A 22,418-nucleotide genomic window follows, 5' to 3' on the forward strand; every position below is an offset into this window, starting at 1 on the left:
AGTTTTTCATGTTTAACTGCAAATACTGGTTAACTATTAGCCTAGCAGTAGTAAACAGTTAATTAGTAACAGTAAAAGTGAAAAATAAACCTTCTCCATTTACGATGCACATTTCAGTTTCACTGGCCGGTGTTTGCAGAAAAGTCCATCCCTTCCATACTATGACTGCAGCAATATGCTAGCAACCAAAGCATTCACAAGGAGGTTTTTGCCACCTGGTTGGGGGCATACACGTTTTTCCTTAGCAGCTTTGGTTGCCATGTTGTCTGACCAGTCTGTATGCCTCTTTAGGAATCATTTTCCCAGCAGCTGCCATTAACGTTCACCAACCACTCACAACCAACTGGAGAATAGACATTTTTCCTTCACGACTGGCAGTGGCCAGGTGGTCATGGACCGGTCCATAACCCCTGCGTGACAGAAGCCTTATTCACTGGTAGGATCACTACCACCATCATTGTCACACATCCAGAATGGCAGACAAATTAGTCATGCGGTAAATAAGGTCATTACATTACTTTAAAAGGGACATACACAAGTGGCACTCCCTGCTGACTGTTTAAAAGATCGCAGGTTCCATGTGAATATGATAAACATGAGACCTGCATATACAGTAGCAGTCACACTGAATGAGGTCACCAAACACGTTTTTAAAGTAGCCATCTCTGTGGAATTTGATGCTTTTCAGCCAGTGATGCATTTTGGACAAAAGTAAAGCAAAGCAAATAAAGACACAACGCCGCTGTAAGGTCAGTCCTGTTTGTTACAAACCTTTTATTAAGATATTCAGATTTCTTCCTCATTTTTAATCAGTCTGGTTTCTTTTTCTCTTTACAGTAGTTAATGTGCAATTATCTTTATTACTGGGTCACAGTTAGGAATTCACAAAGTTATTGGCACTTGGAACACATGAGGGAAACACTGGCATGTACAAGGAGAGCAGGGTGGGGGTGGGGGCTGATTCGAGGGAGCATCTGGGCAATCATTTGTATGGAGTTCAGGGGGAAGGGGGGGCAGGGCTTGGGTAAAGGTCTGTGGGGAGAGGTGTGTGTGTGGTGGGGTGAGGTTGGGTATTTTTCTTTGACATCAGTAGATGCTACTGCATTGTTTTCGTTATTTTTATATATTTATATCTTTTTTTAAACTTCCAAAAGCTGTCATTTCACTTTTCCTTTTTTTTCTGGGCTATGAAGAATAATAAAGAATAATACCTCATGCTGCGAGTGCACATCTAACAATCAAACTTTGATAGTGCTTCTATGTCATAATGTACAGTTTATATATTTATATATTTATAGTGGAAGAAAAAAAAGGAGAAAAGAAAGATCTGCAGACTATTTTCACCCAACAACACCAGAGACAAGGAATAAAACTTAAAAACAAAAAAAAAGTCATTCACGGTTGCTATGATCATATGTAAGCCCCGCCCCCGTTTCTGAAGCATGATTCTGAGGTAAGACTGTGTTGACATGGACTCCCAGCTTGTGTCCCGTTTCTGTAAAAACCCTGCACTGTATGCATTCAAATGGCCCGAGAGCGCTCTGCTGAGGCTCCTGGGTTTGTTCCTGAAAAACAAAAAAAGTATGTACCTGCTTTGTAACGGCAGCCACAGCAGTTCAGAAGCTGCTCGCAGCACTGAGATATCTGTGGGGATTAAGGTCTGCTATGGCTGAGAGCTCCCGAGGTAAACTGGTACTTTTTCTTTTTTTTTTCTTTTTTTTTGAAAAACTGCATCAGCGACACGAAGACGCACGCACGCACACGTGTCCTGCAGCACCTCCAGAGAGTGCGCAGGTGCGGGTGCGAGCTTCGGCATCTCAGAGGTTTGCCTGTTTTGTATCCATGTATACATATACAGTATATATATAGATATTTATGCATCTGTGAGCATGTGTGTTGTCTCTGGTGTGTGGGGATTTGGGGAAAGAGAAGAGTAAATGTTTCTGATAGACGACTACAGACCAGCAGACAGCAGGAAAAAGACTCGCGCAGCTCGAGGACCGTATTGGAGGTCGGGAGAGGGGGTGAGAGAGGTCAGGTCCGCTACGCCGAGGAAGAAGTGGAGGAAAGCTGGCTGAGCAGAGGGATGGAAGGCGAGAGACAAACCAAGAGGCTTCACTTCAGGATTACAATCTTGTATCGTCTTGCGTCCACTTCCTGTTCACTGTTCTCAAGTTTGGCCCGTTTTTAACCATACAACAAAAGTGTCGACAGTCTCAGCAGGGCCCCTACACAGGAAAAATCCACCCTCGATTTCTACAACTTAGACTTATCAAGTGTTCAGACATCCTCTGTCTTTTGGGGGTTTTTTGGCCTTTTGTCCATCAGTTTTTGTTTTCCTTTCTGGAATATGTTATGGCTTTGTACTTTGGTTTTGTGAGTCTATAATCCATACAGTTTAGAAAGAAAACTTTGCTTTTCAGCATGAAACCTGCGCTAGTGCAAATTTGTTCAAATAGTGACAAACCATCAGAGAATTATCTCCCTGCTTGGAAGTAACTTATTTAATACTCTACTTTTAAACTATTTAGCTTCTATTTTTTACTCTTGCACCTCAAAACACTTCTTCACATTTACACTAACAGGTGCACTCAAAGCTGGAAACGACTAGAGACGCCAAACAGCTGGTAGCCAAGCGGAGGATATGTTGTTAGCACAGATAATGATGCTACGGCTAGCTAGCTAGCTGGCAAACAGTAGCTAGTTTTTTTTCCCCACAACATTAACATTTAACGTTAACATCACATGTGCAATTTTAATGCCCTGTTTGGTATTTACGTGTTAAATAGTCCTGACTGTAAAAGAATTTGGTTGTTAGCATCATTAGTGCAGATACTGACAATTGTGCTAGCTAGCTAAACAGTACTTTTTTACCTTAATGCATTAATGCCTCGTTTAATTTTATGACTGTCAAATTGTTATTGTGACTGTAAAATAATATTATTTTTCAGCATTTCAACTATTTGTATATATCTTTTTAAAAATGTTCTACATATCATGGCAGCTCCAGTGAAACACTGGAATCATCATTTTTGCTAACAGCCCAGACACAGGCTTCGTTTAGCAGTTATAAAGCCAAAATTTTCAAACAGTAGACCAAAACCAAAGTAGGAAAGTTGGCACAAGGGAGGATTTTTCCTTTCATATTTTGACCGCACATCAGAAATTTGTTGAACAAAAAGTGAATACAAGTGTCAAAAAGATAATACAGTGTCCATGCATCAGATATACTGGATGGAATTTTTAGCCCAAAAAGACACTCAAGTACATCTGAAAAAAATCAGTTTCTTAAAAAGTTCTTAATAATTTGAATACACATAATTGGTTTTACTTTCAAGCTCAAAACTCTCGATTGACCCTGAACCAGTAAACCATCAAATTCTTGTTGTACGATCGTTCCTCTATTGGTGATTTCTTTTGTTCATTTCCACTTCCATATACGTGTAGGAACCCTGTTTGAATCAGCAAGACCAGACTTCACCCTTTGTTGGTAACCCTCACCCAACTCGCACCCACCCACCTACCTACCCGCCTGCGTTCCATTGCAATCCATTCCCACATGGGTGAAGGATCATCATCATTTTTACACTTTACAAGAGAAAATAAACATACAAAATAAAAAGGGAAGTACAAAAATGTAAAAACAATTCAAATAAGCCCCCCCAACCCACCCACCCCAAAAAACAAAACCAAACAAAACTCACATTACATCTACAATTGTCAACCTTACATCAACAAAAGTCCCTCTTCTGATGCCGACATCCAAACCACAGACAGGAAGTGACACGGTGAGTGTGCTCGGAAAGGTGCAGAGGGCTTTGGCTCTCCTTAACAATTGAGCTCTTGCCCAAAGGTGCTTTTCTTTTCTATTTTTAAGGGGAAAAAAGATGACTCCACTTTCTCCATGTCACTTTTGTTCCTTGCTGTGGATCAGACGCCGAGACAGAGATCAGGAATGAAAAACATGTGGAGTGACTCGTGGATGGAGGATGGAAGCAGGAAAACGGCTGCAGTGCTCTTTTCTTTTGGAAGTCATGTCGGCAACATTTCAATCTGCTGACAGCTTTTATTTGGCATCACGGACATTTTGGCAGGTTTGAAATGGATTTGTAAAATGAGCAGCAGTAGCCTCCGGCAGCCCTGCTGTTAAGGTGCTCGGATAAAAACAGTGATCGAGACTCTTTGATTACAATCATAGCTTTTGTGGGATCACTGCTTCTTGGGATCCTGCCACCTGGTGGTTTTGGCACTTACTGCAGCTTCTGAGCCCCCCCCCCGTTCACCAATTCTCTGAAGCTGCAGTAGCTGCATTTAGCCCCCAGGTGGCATTTTAAAGAGGAAAAAAAACATTCAAGCAACAATAGCTTATTCTCTGTGGAAAAGCTGGTCCTAGAACCAGGTCAAGTAAACTTACTTTAGGTCGATTTGTGGTGTAAGTTTATGCAGGCTTGGCAAAGAATCTGATCTGAATTATGCAAAGACAACGGAGAATAAGATTTCATCCATGAAAGGACAGTTTTTTTAAACAGACATTCAGACGCATTGCCTTAAAATGATGTGAGCCTGCCACAGTTTTGTTTGCCTCAGCTCTCCATCCATTTTTCAGTCCGTCCTGATCATGTCCCGACAACGGCTGCAGTACAGTAAAAAACAAACATCTGGTCCAGCATTACTCCGCCTCTCCAACGCTCCCCGCCCACAGCACCTCAATCATACAACAATCGCAATGCAAAAATATGTGGTTCTCTTTCTCTAAACTATTTTACAGCTAACCAGCTTTGACTCTTTTTTTAACACAACTTGGCAACTCTACATACAGGTGTTAATGTCTTATTAGTAGCATCTCCTTTAAAAATAACTTTCAAAAACTACAGTACGCTTGCTCGAATGTAAAAAAACAACAACAACAAAAAACCAAACAAACATGATGAAAAAAAAAACTGTAAAACTTAAACAACCAAACTTTTAGCACTTTGCTCTGGCCCCGCTCAACCTCGAGTTAGAAAACTGTGCTCAGGCATAGCTGCCCTACAAAGGGGCAAAAACTGCAAACTGCCATGACTTTAAAAGGTCAAAGGTGACAGATGAGCTTTAAATCTTATATGCCAAAGAAAAACAACAATAATAAAAAAAGATATTCTGTGATATACAGCCTATCATACTAGGACGTCCGAGGCTTACTGTTCAGGTTCATACAGTTTTTTTCTCTTTGCATGTCTAAGAGTGTTCAAAACTTCTGTCTCCTCTCTTCTCTCCGTAGCACTCGGATACTTGCTTGTAACATTCCCTCCAAAACGAAGAGTAAATAAAACAGATATGAATAAAAATATCACTTAGCTGTGCTCGCTGGAAGTACGCCAACTTTACAGGGATGCACCAACTGTGAAGTTCTGGACCAATACCCAATAACCCATTCAGATATTGTTTTCCTACTGTTAATGTTTTTTTTAATTATTTCAATCTTTGTGCCAAAAATTTCTTCATTATAAAACATAACTGCCCTCTTTTAGAGCCTTTCAGCTCTTCAATGTCTTTTTGAACATCTTATCAACAGAAATGAATCTGACAACAAATCAACATCGATCACTGATATCTGTAGTTGCTGTTACCAGTCAACAGGGTTGATATCAACCATTACTTGTATATTTTAGAGCATCCATACGAATCTATCTTGAGAATCCTGGTTCTGAAAGCCAACTCGAGCCTCTGTGCACCCAGCTGACTACCCAAACCTCCAGATGACCAGGTCAAGCACCATCAGACAGCAGAAACTCTATCAAAAAGCTTCCCTCTAATCACGACTCCTGCACTTTGTTCTCCTGCCTGCCTCTGTGGAAAATTAAGACATGCAGACTGTGTGTTAAAACAACGCTGTAGCCTAACGGCCGCCTCAGTAGCTGCTTTTGGACCAAACCAGACCTACCAGTCTTTGATCTGGTTGCATTTGCACCACTAATACAAACTCTGAAGTGATGTATTACCCAGGCCAGTGCTTGGTAATTTCCAATCACCTCCTGTTGTGGTCTTTTCATTTCCTGTAATCCCGCTCTATCTAGTTTATCACTTCTCTGCGGACGCCTGGCAGCAAGTTGAAGGGAAATGCTAGCAGGGACTATGTATTCACATCATGTTGGATTTCTTTGTTTCAGAGAGGTTCGATACAGTCTGGACTTCACTGTCAGTTCACTTCTCTGCGTTTTGTTCAATTTTTAAGGCTAATGTAAGGAGCTGTTCTTTACATGCCTAACCACCATTTACTTTTGCTGGCCCTGAATTTGCATGTTCAGCTGCTCAAAGTACACTTACATCCTAACTAATCACATCACATTTTCCTCACTGAAAGATCCTCGAATGTTGAGGAAGAACTTAATTCCCAGGAGGACATAAAAAAAACAGACCCTAAAAATGGAGCTCTATGAGCGATGAAGGCCCCGCAATTCGTGTAAAAAGTGGGGTACATCATCCGTTGTTACCAAAACTAAGGTACAAAAGCAACTACTATCTCCCAACCTATGATCCTGTGTAGGATGTTCTCATATGAAAAGGATACAAAACCTCTCTCTGCTACATAATTACACATATTATTGCTTTTTTCCGAATTCTGAATCATTCAAGGACTACATCTAGAGTTCTCCTTATTGATGCCACTTCTGGGACAGTCTTGATGTTTCTACAAACAATTTGGAAGATAGCTAATGATAAGAGCTGCTCCTTTACATGGCAGATGACTTCTCTGTTACTATTTGGCTTTTTTTTTTTGTTTATATCCAATTTGTGTCAGGAAAACAAAGAACTCTTCATTACAAGCTTTCAGCTTGTTATCTCAACTTTTAACATTTAGCCAGTGCAAGGTTGATGGAACGACAGATAAAGATTGGCCGGTGCCATAGGGAAATGTCATCTTATTTGTGGATGGGCCAATGGCGGTCAGCAAGGCAAATATTGATACAGTGGTGCATCCGGAGCCCTTTAAACTGCCTCGTTCAACCAACAGTCCAAACATCCAATGATATTCAATCGAGCATCACCGAGGAAAGGATGAAAACAAGCAAATATTTACATTTGGAAGCAGAACAGAAGTAGGACACAGTGAATCTGATGATTCAGCTGATAAACTGATTCATTCTATGGTGATCAATTGATCATTTCAGCTCTGGTTCTTGCACACAGTTTGCCATGCAATGAATATGGAGGTGATATTTTGTTTAAAGAGGTCACATGTATAAAATAAAGTTGTGTTTCAGTGTACTGTGAAACACTGTAAACTCACACTGCCCCTTATTACGAAGCTCAAATGGCCTCATACTGTCACACTATCACACTGCAGTGCTTTAAAAGAATTCAGCCAAATCTGTTTCTGGACATTAAAGGTATTACTTAAATATTTTAAAAAATTAGTGCAATTTTAACTTTGTGGGGTTCAAAAAAAAAGGTGCTGAAAGCTCACGTCTTTATCTGGATCCCCGTCAGCGTCCACTAACTGGGTGCTCTTCTTATCAAGTCTTTTTAAGAGATTTAAGCAAATCTACCGTTTATTCATTCAACCCCCAACCCCACCCTTCTGCAAAATGTCACGCTACATAAACAAACAAGCACCTAAGTATTTATCGTGGTGGCACAGGGCCACGGAGAGACAATCACCACATCCTCCTCCCTGTCATTAGTCTCCTCTCTCTCCCTCTCACTCCTGTGTCTTTGTCTGGATTGAGGCTTTGCTCGTGTGACGGCAGAATGCCGCAATGCCTCGTCTGTCCTGGGAGATTCTTAACAAACATCTCCTCCTCAAGAAGAACAGCAGCCCCACCGCCGCTTCCCCCTCTTCCTCTTCCCCTTACCGCTCAAGTCTTAGATAATTATAATTATTTCTCACTTGGTCACTTGGTTCAACAGTCTGGTTGATATTCACCTCATGATTGGCTGCGTCTCTCATGTGGACACTCTGATTGGCTGGCCACAGCAGCCAAGGGAATATGGGGACAGATAGACCTTCCTCATCAATAGTGTGATTATTAAAAGGTGCGGTTAAAACAAAAGAAGACAGTCGGACCATGGCGTCCACGCACACACACACACACGCACACACACACAGCACTGACGTGCCCGGTCAAATGTACCTACGCCCAATTAGTTTCAGATTTGCATTCGAATAGCTCATATGTATGCACACACGCACACATGCAGCAACATATTTGGCAGCCTGTTCTCTTGTTGTTATAGACAGCTCACCCACACACACACACACACACACAGATTTACACACACAGACCCACACACAGAAGTGGATACAGATATACAGGAGGGGAGAGTTTGGCAGGGATTTGCATTCTGTGAAGAAAATGGAGTCGAGACAGAAATGAAGCAGTGGTCGATGGAAAATGATGGTTCACGTAATGAAGCAACAAGGGACCCACACTATTTAGCTGCTTCCTCTTTGTGTGTGTGCGTGTGTGTGTGAGTGTGTGTGTGTGTGTGTGTGTGTGAGAGCGACCTAGGGCGGCAGCAAAGAAGAGAGAGAGAGAGAAATGTATACATAAAGAGGCGGCGAGACAGAAAGATGTAAACAAAGAGAATGGAAAACAGAGAGACAGGCGAGGACACGGAGAAAAGAGGGAGGGAAGAAGACGAGAGAAAAAACAATCGAGAGATGAAGAGAGGGGTGGGGAGAGGGGGAGAGGAGGGTGGGAAGTGTCAGAGTCCTGGCTGCAGTTGTGCTGCTGTCCCATGCAGGAGTACAGGATGTTTAAAAGGCAGCAGCAACAGGATATCTGGGAGGAAATTTGTAGATTAAAAATCCCCCATTGCAAAAAAATCTGATTGTTGGAGATTTGTGTTACTTATAAGTGATTTTTATGTTTTAAAAAAAATATCCAGGAAGAGTCGAGCTATAGTCATGACACGCAGCGTGCCCGCAATACATCTGCACGTTTGATATCATACACATACACAGACTCTGTGCTGTGTATATGTCACTCTGCAGGTGTGTGTGTGTGTGTGTGTGTGTGTGTGTGAGACGGGGAAAAAGAAAGGTATGCCGCTCTTGGAGGCAGACAAAAACAAACAGCCACTCATCTCAACCTCTGTGCACATACCACCCACACACACACTCACACACACACACACACACACATACATACAGACCTTGCAGAGCTGAGCACCCAAACCACCCACACACAGTGACAGACATGCGCAGTCGCCCCATGAAGCCAGACACACACGTATGCAGCACATAGATCGAGACGCAGACCCAGCCTGGCATAGGCATGCGCACACACACACACACACACACACACACACACACACACACACACACACAGTACCACTGTCAAAAGCTCTTTCTAGTGAGGAGGCAGACATTAACATGCCATAAATGGAGATAGAGGGAAGCGAGAGGAGAGGGAAAAAACTGCATACATACATTAATATGCGCACACACACACACACGTTAAAAGCACACCCACACATTCTGTTCGCCCACAGATACACACACACACACACACACACACACACACAAAGCCTTTACAAACAGCTCCCCAACCCACCCTGCAACAAACCACACACACACAGACACGCTGAGGCACACACACGTACATACACAGCCGTATGCATGCATGCATTCACACCAAATCATCCGAGCGTCCCAGCCACCACCCTCTCCCCCCTCCTCCCCCGCTCTTCATCCGTCCCTCTTCTCTACGGAGGCTTAGACTGTCCTCTCCTTCCCTCTCCATCTCTCCCAGATTTTTTTTTTGATTCCCTCATTTAAGGCAGTGCTTTTACACAAAACACTGCAAATGAGCCAAACCATGGAAAAAGAAAGCAAAACAAAAAAAAGTGCAAACTGTCTCCTATCTCCCCCCCTCCATCCTATATGCCCTCTCCAAGCCTCTTTCTCTTTTTCTTTCCTTCTTTATGTCTCACACTTGTTCTGTCCCCAGGTATCAAACTTGGTAGAGTCTCTGTGGATCGTACCATGTGGTCCATCACAGAGGGTGGGGCAATGCGCCTCCTCACTTCCTCCTCTTGGCCTTTAGGTGCTTGTCTCAGGACTAAGGGTTCTTTGACTAATAGCCTTTGATTTACATGTAAATATGTATATTAAAAAAACAAACAAACACGTAAACATCTTTCCTCATAAAACAGGTTTTAAAAAGCAGACAAATTTTTTTCATAACACTGATCTATAAAACTGGTTTCGTTCAACACGCCCCAGAGGTTGCTTTTTTTGGTTCCACACTAAGATCTTGTACAGGGTTGTTTCTGCGTTTAACTTAAGAGACGGTCTGACTACAGACTCTTTGCTTTGCGTGTGCGAGCGTGTGTCTGTGTGTGCGTGGGCGGTGGGTAGAGTCACAACAGCAATATGAAACTGTGACAATGATATTAAACAGTTCAAATGTTTCCACTTGCCCACTTCACTAGCATTAAGGTGCTTCAGGTTTCTTCTATCGCAAAAACACGGGACACGTATGATTAGGAAAAAGAAATAAAACCTGTGTCCCGTTTGGTTTTTAGTGTGCTCAAAAAACAAAAAATCCACATTTTCGATGTGTTTGTCACAGTGGAAAATTGAAAGCAACGCACACAGGAAGACAGGAATTAAGAAAGGGGGAATATTTAAAGTGACAAAAGATTTTAGCAAAGCCTGACTGACACTGGGATTTAGAGGAACAATGAAAACTGAGATCAGGGATGAATTAATCTGCTGTTTAGGTTTGATACTGGTCTGATCGTGGGCTGATCCATTTGGTTCCATTCCTAATTGCTTTGTTTGGAGGCATTTCGAGCCTGCTACTCTTAACTTTGACTGAATCTAATAAAAAGTTCCTCCGTCACTCTCATTAGGTTTGCTTTAACAATTGTTAGAAAGCTTTTATTACACTCGGAGTAATGTAACAGGGTTATCGCCCACTCCATTAATATTATTTGACCTTACCTGTCTCTTGTCAGCACCAGTCACAGCACTATTTCAGTCTTGATTCAGTCTTAAGACTGAAAGAGTAGCATCAGTGCACACCTGTGCTGACTATTCAATTACAAGTTATAGCAGGATTAAGATTTTCACATATTTTTGTGGATGTGCAGGTATATACAGTCTCAGTCCTCTCCATTGCACCCCAACTGTCACACTGCAGTTCATCTCACTGCCAACTTAGTGACTTTGCTGGAACATTTAGTGCCATTTACTGACTTTTTACTCAAAAAAATAGAAATCCTACTCAAAAAAATGCTACTTCTCAATCACAGATCTTCACCACCTACAAGAACTCCCCTCAGAGAGTCAGGCGCATTTCTCTCCTCCTGCTGCTTAGCGAACCATCAACCAACCACCATTCAATAAGGAATAACATACATGGAAATACAGATTCACCTGTGAGGCCAATATCACCCAATCAATATGTATCAGTCAGGCTCTAGTTATCAGTTCATTGTTATTGATTGCCACTGCTTTGATTTGAACAGGCAAGATTAAAGGACTGAAATTAAAAGCTGGTTATAAAACAGACTGAACATCCATTTCAGACAGCACAACGGCATTGATGATCAGAGCACCAGTGGGACTAAATCAAAAGTTCCTCTGGACCTGCATTCAACTTCACACTGAACAAGAGCAGAAAGCCCTTTCCAGGGTTTTCTTGATGACTGTATTCAGCTGCGTTGCCAAAGCTGAAGGCCAGTTTTTTTAAAAGAAGAAAAGATCTACTTCTGCACTTCTTGTTCTTTTTTTTTCTTGAAAGCTACCATTCACACACACAAGTACCAAAAGCCAACATGACTGCAACGACTTTCAGGGTTGTTTCTATGCCAACATTTTTCTCTGATTTCTATCATTTAGCAGCTTTCCTTTTTTTTGTCATTATAAGCACTTATAAAGCCAGGAATTTCACTTTCAAACAGACGCGCACAACTTTGAGCCACTTTTCTATCTGCTGCACTCTCTTCAAACACAAAATGTATCTGAAACGTATCGCTTCGATGCGATTCCCCTTTAATTCCCACGTCGCTCTGGTGTACTGTAGCTGATGCAGCTGACAGCCCCCAAATGCGTATTAGCGCATGTATGTGTGCTCACTGCAGTGATGGGTGAATGAATCGCCCAAGCGTGTGTGAAACGCTCTGTCTGGCCTCCCTCTCTCTCTCACACTCTCTGCGGCAGCACAAACTGTGCGGCCATTCAGACGCACACCTACACGCGCACGGAGCCGTGCTGCTCGCCATGTACCGCCGCCTGAATTAGCACCTTTGTCCGTGCCAGGCGAGCACACATCCAGGCGGGCAGAGCCTGAGGAAGCCCGTTCCGTTAATATTCTCAGAGAAATCAATTTAAACATGAGCTGACATGAAAAGAGCACCGCCGCTGTATCCTTTCTCACACACACACACACACACACACACACACACTCAATTTGTCACTAAGCTCACAGGCAGAAACTCGCTTTAAGACAATTCTCGACTTTCGTTGGGATTTTTAAAAAAAAAGGGGGGGGCTAAACAAACTCAGAAATTGGATTCTAGCTTTTTCTTATTTTTCTCTTTTTTTGCCTTTTTTTTTTAAAATAAAGCCAACTTGTTTCTCAGTCTGATACATACAAAAACTTAGTTCGATTGTACTCATACCGCAGGAAATAACACAGTGCATTTATCACGCGCAAACTCTTTTACAATCATCGGTAACAAATTTCCTCTCCTTCAGGAGTCTCGGCAAACATCACACACAAAGGTGAGAAAAAAAAACAGAAAAAGTAAACAAACTGATATTTTAGTTTTTGTTTTTTTAGAGTTTAACGGCCAAAATGTGGGGAAGGTTTGGGAGGGGGGTGAAGGTTATTGATTAGCCTTTAAACTCGCTAACAAATCTGAACATATCACCAGCCAATCGAAAAGCTGCTGTCCAAGTCAGAGCATTTCTCTAAAGACCAGTAGGTCAGCTTCCCAGCATGGCCAGCTGGGGTTAAAGAGCAGGCTGAGGTCGAGGAGATCATAAACCGTGCCAATATACATATTAATATTCATTTCAACCCCTGACCTCACCGAGCCCATACTCTCAGAGAAGCTTTCATCTGGCAGATGAAACAAAGCAAACCAAAACAACAAAACAAAAAGGGCTCGGCGCAACCTCACTCAGCTGCGTTTCGAATGCTTCGCCACGCATACATTCAATATCAAAAACAACAGTGTTACCGAAGTTTGGAGAAGGAGCCGTCGCCTTCTCCAAACTGGATTACCCCTCCCCACCCCCCCTTCCCCTAGGGAATGTCTGTGATCGATTATGGTAAGAAAAGGTTTTTAGTGACAGTACACACTCTTAAAAACATAAAAATTAAAGGCTGAAACAATCAGGTTTCTAAAGGTTGCAGAAGGATGAGGAACTGGGGGGGAGCGAACCTCCTTCTGCTACCTTTCACCATCGTTTTCCATCTCTCTCCACAAGAGCATTCAAGAACAAACTGCAGAGATTCATTCTGAGCTGTGGAGAGAGACAGAAATGTGGACAAACAAAGGAAGGCAAGCAGAACAAACTGAAGAAACAGATCCCCGAACATATAGCGGGCTAGGGGAGGAGTGATTACTGTCATCAAGACCACAGTGGCCATCGTTCTGTTCTCATCACCCCAGAGATATTCCACCCCTCCTTCCATCAATCTGTCCATTCTATCTATCTGTCCGTTCACTCACTCAAAACAAAGTGCTGCTATCTCCCCCCGCCCCCTGCAGGCCGTCTGCCGGCGTGGCTCCGCTTCCCGCTTCGCTGTTGTTGTTGGCTGCTGCCGCTGCAGCTACGGCTTCCAGTGAGGCAGGGTCGAAACCTTGCTCCGTCCCCAACGCGTCAGCCTCCATCTTTACGCTGTCGGCCAGGAAAGCGGAGTAGGCGTCGCTGTCAGCCATCAGCAGTTTCAGTTTGGGGATCCAGCTCTTGCGGACGACGCGGCGGGCGTTGGTGCACATGTCGGCAGCGATGGCGTTCATTTCGCTCTCCTTGAAGCTCGGTGCGAAATTCTGGCAGTAGACTGGAGCGAGACACAGAATATGTAAAGGGACAATAAGAGGAAATGAAGAGAGAAAAAAACATATGGCAGAGAAACACAGAAACGCATTAGAGCCTAAATTCTAAAGCTGCAGCTTTGCATACTGGCAGCTCCAAGATCTCACTGACATGTAATCATAGACTGTATATAAACATAGGCCAGTGTGATGTCACTGATTTGTAGACTTTAATTTTGAACAAAGGGCAACCTCTGGGTACACTTCATCATACTATTTATTCATCTCTGTCTCTCTTCCACAGCATGTCTTTTGTTTTGTTTTCCTTCTCTCACCCCAACCGGTCGCAGCAGATGGCCCCGCCCCTCCCTGAGCCTGGTTCTGCTGGAGGTTTCTTTCTGTTAACAGGGAGTTTTTCCTTCCCAAAGTGCTTACTCATAGGGGGTCATATGATTGTTGGGTTTTTCTCTGTATGTAATATTGTAGGGTCTACCTTACAATATAAAGCACCTTGAGGCGACTTGTTGTGATTTGGTGCTTTATAAATAAAATTGAATTGAATTGATCTGAACTTGAGGCTGGCTCCAAAAGCAAGTATCATTGACTCCCAAGCCCAGTTTGTCTTCTATAGCTAATGTACATTTTCATAACAACTGTTATAGTTTGCCCTCATATTTATTACCGTTTAAAGCTCAGGGTGTGCTTGCTTTAAGTGACGGGTTGATGCTGGTAAAGGCGACTGTAGCTTCCAGCTCTCTGCTAGGCCTCAGAGCAACTAATTTGAGTCACTTAACTGGACGTCTAGACACGGAGTTTTGGTGTTGGTGTACTTTGGTACTACTTTGGTGTTGGGAATTCTACTATAAATATCTGACAAGTCTCCTTGTTTTCTGTGCAGTTAATTCAGTGAATTGAGTGAAATTCTAGTGCGTTATTTGTAGGCTATTTAGCATTAATTGGCAGGTATCTGTGTCTGGGCCATGTCAATGCTAATCCTTCATGCTAGCGTTAGCTTATAACTGAGCACATTACCCTCTTGTTTAAATATGGTCACTTCTTGCTTCAAACTGAAACAGACAGCGGTAAGCAAAATGCTAATATAACATTTCAAATGGCGCTTCACAACACTAAAGAGTTACAATGGGTTGTGTACATCTTTTATATACAGTCTATGACACAGAAGCCTGAACTCTGTCATTTTAGCCACCAGAAAGCATCGTGGTCTAGCACATTGAGGTTTAAGGCAATTTCATTTCGGCTTCACTTTTCCAACCCGACAGCTACGTCCATCTTCCTTATACAGTCTATGCATGTAACTCTCAGTATACATACACTGTACATCTTCTGTATGACTCACATTTGACAGCGTGCAGCACTCTGTTGTCCAGAGGTTTACGACTGGGATCGTTGGTTGAGGAGCGGATGCCGGTTCCACAGCTGTTAGCCAGAGTGCTCCTGAGCAAGTTAAAACAAAAATATCAACACATAAAATACTTGAATGGACAATGCACATCTTTGTCTGCTTTCCACAAGCGCAAAAATGATCAACCATAAAATCTTTATTATATCAGTCTTACGAAAATAGCCCCCCAAAATCAGACACTGACCTGTCGAAGAACGCCGCCAGTAGGCGTCTGAGCAGCACTTTGTGGCGGGTGCCGGCGCTGACGTGGCAGTTCATGAGCTGGGCGCGGGAGATGAACACAGAGGTGCCGCTCACCAGTTCCAGCTTCTCAGCCGGGTCTCCTTCCTCATACAGCTTTGGGTGGCAGCGGTTTCCGATCTGGCTGATGAGCTCGGCGGGCAGCGATGCCAGTTCCTGCCGGGACCGCCCCCCTCTGCCCCCCCGCCCGCCACCTGAGTCTGGGGCCAAATCTGGCAGAGCCTCCACCCGCTCCCCGACAACTGAGGAAGGGAAAGATCGAGGGTTACCTTTCTTTTTTTTGTAATGAGGGTTGGGGATCATTTAAAAATTTTATATAGTAGCAACAGCTTTCCAGCAGTGATACAAAACTTCTAAAGGGAATTACAAAGGTAGCCAGCTTTCAGATGTTAAAAAATTGGATGCAGGCCATGAATGAATCACATAATGCTTTACATCAAAAGAGCGTTCAATCATACACGTTAGCCATAAACCTTCTACAACCAATTCTAAATGTACTTCTGTTAATGGTCCTTCTTGTTTGGAACCACTGCATATTTACTATAAGCACATGATGCTGCTCCTTCTAACTTTTCAGTCTCAAGTCTGATCCTAAAACATTCAATAAACAACAAACCTCGCTGTGCCCCAGTTTCCAATTCCTGGCATGTAACAAAATACCGTTCGACCAACTTTATACAGCATCGTTCCATTCAAACCTCCATGTGATTGTCCTCAAACTTGTGATCAAGCAGACCATAAACAATTCACAAACTTAAAGCAGGACCACAGCTTTCAGCGGTTTCAGTGTTTTGAACATTTCGCTCTCGCTAACATCCTCCACTATTGAGAAAGTTGGATAAACAAACTTTCCACCATTCGTACTCGTAAACACACTACAAGCGCTGCAGAGATCAGAGGAGGAAACTTTTAGACGGAGCTGCACAGTAACCCTGGAATGAACTCACCGCGTTCATCCTGCCGTCAGCGCTTACCTGCTGCTCCGGCGTTCAGCATGCTGTACATGGTGTACATGTTGCAGATCTGTCTGTACTGCTCTTCAGTCTCATCTGCTATATCATCCTCCTCCTCATCGTCGTGGTAACTGATGGGCGAGTCGCTGGTGTACATGCTCAGGGTGCCCGGGCTCGTGCCCTCTGGGGTCCCGCCGTTGTTGTTGTTATTGTTGTGGTTACTGTTGAGCACAGCTCCTCCCACTAAAGCGCTGCCTCCGCTGCCCACCAGAGAGGCATTAGCGGCAGGTCCGCGGCCAGAGGCGTCCTGGGTTATTGTATTGGAAGAGGACGAGGAAGAGGAGGAGGAAGAGTAGCGTGCAGCCTTCCTCATCCCGCCGCCCCCGCCCCCTCCTGACCCCCCTCCCCCATCACGGTTACCCCCCTCCCATAGCCGCTTGGCCACAGGGGTGCAGACCACAGAGTAGGGAGAGCCCTCCGGCTGAGGAAGAGAGAGAGGGAGAGAAACATGCTGGTTATAAACCAGCGCCTGACTGGAACACTCAATAAAACACAGCAATAAACAAATGTCATTTCATGGTTTCGTGGCTTAGAGTACAAATGGTACATTTCCCATCTCAAGCAGCATCAAACAAATATCACTGGAGGTTCTGGCAGCACGTTTTTAATGCACATATATTGAACAGAGGTGAGGGCCTCAGCTGAAATAGAGCACACATGCTCGTTATTAGAAATTATATGACTGTAATGAAGCAAGATGGGTTTCAGATAAAAAACTTCACTAAGTCACTCAATGTCAGTTCATCAAATGCCTCCCACTGACCATCTCAGACAGGGGAAGATGTACTTCTTACAACTTCCAGGTCGCTACGGTCATAAGTTTCTTAAAAGGGGATTTCAATAGATGAAGGTGGGGGTGGGTTTTCTTTTTAGTAGAATAGAATTCAGCTATGTAGAAATGATCTTCGGAGTCAAACTCAGGACCTTCTTTCAGTGAGGCAACAGTGCTAACCACTGTGCCACCATGCTATGCTGCATTCCCGTTTGTTATTCAAAAATTCAAACTGAGAAAATGACAATAAACACAAATCACAAATTCTGCATATATTATGAACAGAGTTGTTCTGGTAGATGGTGTCATACCTGGGGAATGTCACACTGATGTTAGATGCTTTTTTCTCTATTCAAGCTTTAACATCTCTGAAAGTCTTTATCAGTTTTCAACAATATTACATTCTTCATGTGTGAGAAGCTGTGAAATTCAATATCAGTCATCTAAAAGCCCCCAAATCTGCTGATAATGATTGGACAACCTAATATTTTAGGGATTCTCCATATTCATGAAGACATAATACCAGCACCACAACCAGCTCTTAAAGTATTTTTTAATGACAGCATAGATCTGAAATTTTGCATAATTCTTTATAAAGAAGAAGAATCTTTTCCCAGGAATTTTTCAGGTCAAGTTAAGATTTTTTGGTTTTGTTTGTTGCTTTTTTAATTGAGATGAATTGAGATGGAATGGCACAAAGGCACAATTTCACACAGCCAATAATATGTAACTGAGCTATCAGGAGTTTCAAATATATGACCCAAAGGCCAGAATCAAGGGGGGCAATCCAGTCCACTGAAGGCTTTGCAGAGAATGAGTGCATGAAAATGAAAGATATTGTTACATTTTCTGCAATTCTACAACACGTGTTGTAACCGTGGTACTTTCTGGAATATAATGTGTTCCAAACCCTCAACTTTATTCATCGGCCTGCCTCTGCGTTCTCTCCATATCTATGGAAAACTAATGCCCATTGCCTCGGTACATTATACATTACCATCTAAAATACAAGAACAACAACAAAAATAAAAGGCTGTGCAGACACGTTTCTGTGATCTATGACTGTTGTGTGGAGTTTTGGCGGCAGAATGACTGAATGCAAATCTCAGGCTGTTCATTTGTTGTATATAAAGTTCATTATTTAAAATTAATTACAATAAATGTGTCAATAAATAATCACAATGTACTTCTTTACACTAAAAAAATGGGAATATTTGTCTCAAATATGAACTCCAATGACGTTAACACTCCTGATTTAACAAACAAATAAATAAATCATAACACAAGCTGTAACAGAAACTGATAAATTGGGCCCAACTTTTATTAAATAAATAATAATATTTAATAACCAGCCCTCTTGCTATTTTTCTAAATCGTCTGAAAATATTTTAATATTGTTGGGTTACATCTGATGATCTGCTTTCTTGGCACTTGTCAATATTCCAGTCACTGTTTTTTTTTGTGTGTGTGTTTTTTTTAACTGTGAATTTTTTTAATTTTTTTTTAAATCAGTGGTGGAAAAAGGCTGACAGGTCTAAAATTTGTTAAGTGAAAATAAGAAGTAACATGTAATATATCAGCTTTAACAAGATCGCACGTCTCACACGCAACTAACGTTAAATCTGCCACTGATGGGGAAACGCTACACCTGACAAATATGATGATATTTGCTTATCTATACCAAAAGTATGTGATGATGATCACACTGCTCTCACAGCGTAGTCATCCTCTCCCTAAAGAGATATGCAGATTAGCAGCACTTGACATCACATGAAAACTATTTTTGGAACTCACAACAGATGCTTTCCTCCATTTTCAATGAAAAGAAATGAACATATCCAGTACATATACTTCGTTACTAGGGTAATCTGACTCTACCTGAAGCTGAAGTAACTGAATAAGGAGTCTGACCTTTAAAAAAATTCATGTTCCTTCCTCAGAAAGTTTTTGGACTCTTACTTCATTTCAAGATTATGATTCGTCCGCCAAAAAAGAAAGAAAAGACAAAAAACATGTGGGGTTGTGTAACAAGGCCCAGACCAAACCTACCTGCTGTGGCTGTGGAGCTGGCTGAGGTGTCGTGGCTGTCTGTTCAGTCTTCACCTTGGACACGAGGGGAAGGGGTGTCAGGCAGGAGGCGGGCCTCCCTACATTGGCAGCACCGATGCCAACTCCGCCCACTCCCACTGTTTGAGTGACGGGGCTCTGAGGCTCAGAGGATGGGGTCTCCTCGGTGTGGAGACCCTGGGAGTCACAGCTTGGAGAGGAGACCTGGTGTGGGGAAAGGTTCATGAATATGAACAAAACATATTATGCCATTAAAGGGTAAATCTACTGTAAACATACTGTATGTCTGATATCTACTCAAATCTGTTGGTAGCACTGAAGACAGGTAGAAAGAGACAGTACTAATAAATATATACATATATTAAATATTTACTGAGGGAAACTTTGGTTGTTTGATGGAGCTGGGATTAATATTTCTCAAATAAGGTATCAAAAATGTGTCTAGCGCTCTGTTTTAAATATCAATCAACACATGGCAGCAGTGGTGTAATGATTTAGTAATAAAGAACGTAAATGATGACATTAGGAAGCATCCTGCTGAGCTTGAACAAATGAAGCCAACACTTGTATTACAAAAAATGCAGTTCCTCTGGTGGCCAGAAGAGGCTTGCTCCAAAAGCTGATCCTCCGATGATTCAACAAACAGAGCTGGAGTCTTTGCATCATTTCCCGCCTCATAAAAACTGCACGGTTAAAAAAAATCACTGATCTATTCTTTTTCTGCTAAGACTTAAAGTTAGGGGTGTGGCTTAAGTTATCAGAATATTTTGTCATTTTTTCAGAAGTAACTAATAAAAAGTCTGTCCAAGAAGTTTGCACTTCGCCTCAGTTAAGAAGAAACATTCTGATTTATTTGTATGTTACTTAGCACTAGCTAGCTAATCTTGTATACACAATCTATGGACATGACCAAAGTAATTCACACCTGAAGTTTATGTATAATGGTACAAAGAAGCCTGAAACAAATGACCATACACCATTTACTGTAAAGCCACCAATGAGGCGGTGGAATGCCACAGTAAAAGTTTAACAGTAAAATAGTAATATCTGAAAAATATTGACAGTCTCCATAGTATAATGCTGAAATGAATTCTTCTTGATGTATGAAACATTCACTTTAGTTTCAAAGATTATGTGTCTACTGTTGGGACTTCTCACTCTGCCAAACTAGAAGAAGAAAAACATATTCGTAAATGGCAACTGTAAATCTGCTAATCATGAATCAAACATGGACATCCTGGATATTTAGCTGTACAGCACTACTGGGAAAATCATTCATTTTTAGCAATATTTGGTCATTGTATTAACAATTTTATCAAAACTGGGTTCTGAAAATTTCTGCCAAAATAGCTCACAGAGTAAAAGAACTACAAATAATGAACATTTTAGGAACAGTAAACTGTGATTGCATGATATGACTTTTCTAGTATCAAATCTTGTTGTATTTATCGTCTTTCTACTGGTCTCCTAGCACATAGCTGGCATTTTATCAACTCTGTGTCTAGAGGTGTTAAGTGGAACTTTCAAGGAAATCAGTCCCCCTCATTAATATGCTAATTTATGCAGCCAGGCACTCCAGATCTAATCAGATCATCTGCTACTATAGAGGGAACCTGTAGTGTCAGTACGACGTTTCAATTATTCTCGATTCACGAGAACGTGTCTACAAACAGAGACGCCCCCATCACAACATAATGCCACACATAATGTCACGCACAACAGGTAACACGGCGGCAGCACGCAGAAACTGCTATTTTTACATCTGCTTCATTTTGATTACATTTAAATAATCCTCATATTCACAGAAGTGTTCCTATGGATGCTCTTCTACATTTGCATTCAACTTTAACAGACGTTTAAATGACTCGATTTGTGATTGCTTCATTATCAGCTTACCTTGAGGAAAAACTCGGTGCCTTTCTCCATGATCTGTTGGATCTGGAGGAAGCCGGCGGTGTACATGAGCAGAAACTGGTCTCCCACATTCATGCTGAGGCGCCCCGTGTAGCAGAAGGCCAGGATCTGCTGGAAGCTCTGCGGCTGCACGGCCGGGGGTAGCTCCACCACCGAGCTCTTCCCCCCAGCGTTGAACAGGTCCCGGAAGTAGGAGCTGCTGGCTGCCAGCACTGCGCGGTGGGCCTGAGGGGTAAACAGCAGGGGTAGTGAAGTCGTAAGGGTTTAAAAATACATCAACTCCGATGCAGTAAACAGTATATATCAACATCCATATCAGGAGATTTGCACTTGCTCATGTTTGGTGTCAGTATAAGAAGGTAGAAGACATAAACAAACAGGAAAGCAGTAACAGAAGAAGACTAATACATTTTTATTGTTAATCTCTGGTTGAATTTCTTTTTAATGGAAAGCATGAAAATTGCATCCTGTTGTAAAGGAAACTTCACGTATTGCTCAACAGTAACTTTTGAAGCACTGCCAAAATTAGTGTCTTCAGGTTACGATGTCAAATTGCACTAAACAGTCCAAAACTAACAATTTATTGACTAATGGGATCAGGAGAGGCAGACAAAGGAAGCTCAAAAAATGTTGAGACTATTAGTTTTTGACCCGAGGCATAGTTTTTTTATCCTACCAAGAGATTCTCACCAAAATCCTGACGCTACATGCACAAACAGTACTCCAGGCAATTCATCTGCACATTCTGGCAACAAGGAAACACGAGGACCTAGAATTACCAGCTTGCCGCTGTGTCCCTCAGTGAACCAAGTCAAGCTGCATTTTACATCCGTGCTTGTCTAGACTCATACGTAGAAGACGAAGGTTGCAGCGGCTGAGATTTTTCCAGTTCAAATATGACTCCTTGGCTTGGGTTATCTTCCATTTAGTGAGTAGCTGTCAGACACCAATGTCAAAATAATAAGCTGTATTCACTCTGAGGAAGAGACTGGGAGACAGTCTTTATGTG

The 22,418-nt window shown here is 42.3% G+C and overlaps 1 protein-coding gene across 5 annotated transcripts in view; it reads right to left on the minus strand.

Annotated features, from left to right (window-relative positions):
* Positions 1-745: 745 nt before the first annotated feature.
* nacc1b (nucleus accumbens associated 1, BEN and BTB (POZ) domain containing b) overlaps positions 746-22,418 on the minus strand; it is a 37,079-nt gene continuing 15,406 nt past the window's right edge. For all 5 annotated transcript variants that reach the window (XM_039613197.1, XM_039613196.1, XM_039613195.1 and 2 more), the window contains exons 3-8: positions 21,392-21,634; positions 19,478-19,699; positions 16,618-17,077; positions 15,588-15,885; positions 15,338-15,435; positions 746-14,006 (exon numbers count right to left, since the gene is read on the minus strand). In XM_039613197.1, coding sequence (XP_039469131.1) covers positions 13,675-14,006; positions 15,338-15,435; positions 15,588-15,885; positions 16,618-17,077; positions 19,478-19,699; positions 21,392-21,634 — 1,653 coding nt within the window. In that variant the 3' untranslated portion in view covers positions 746-13,674. The remainder of the gene's footprint in view (positions 14,007-15,337; positions 15,436-15,587; positions 15,886-16,617; positions 17,078-19,477; positions 19,700-21,391; positions 21,635-22,418) is intronic.

Source organism: Oreochromis aureus, linkage group 6, assembly GCF_013358895.1.
Source record: "Oreochromis aureus strain Israel breed Guangdong linkage group 6, ZZ_aureus, whole genome shotgun sequence".
NCBI lineage: Eukaryota > Metazoa > Chordata > Actinopteri > Cichliformes > Cichlidae > Oreochromis > Oreochromis aureus.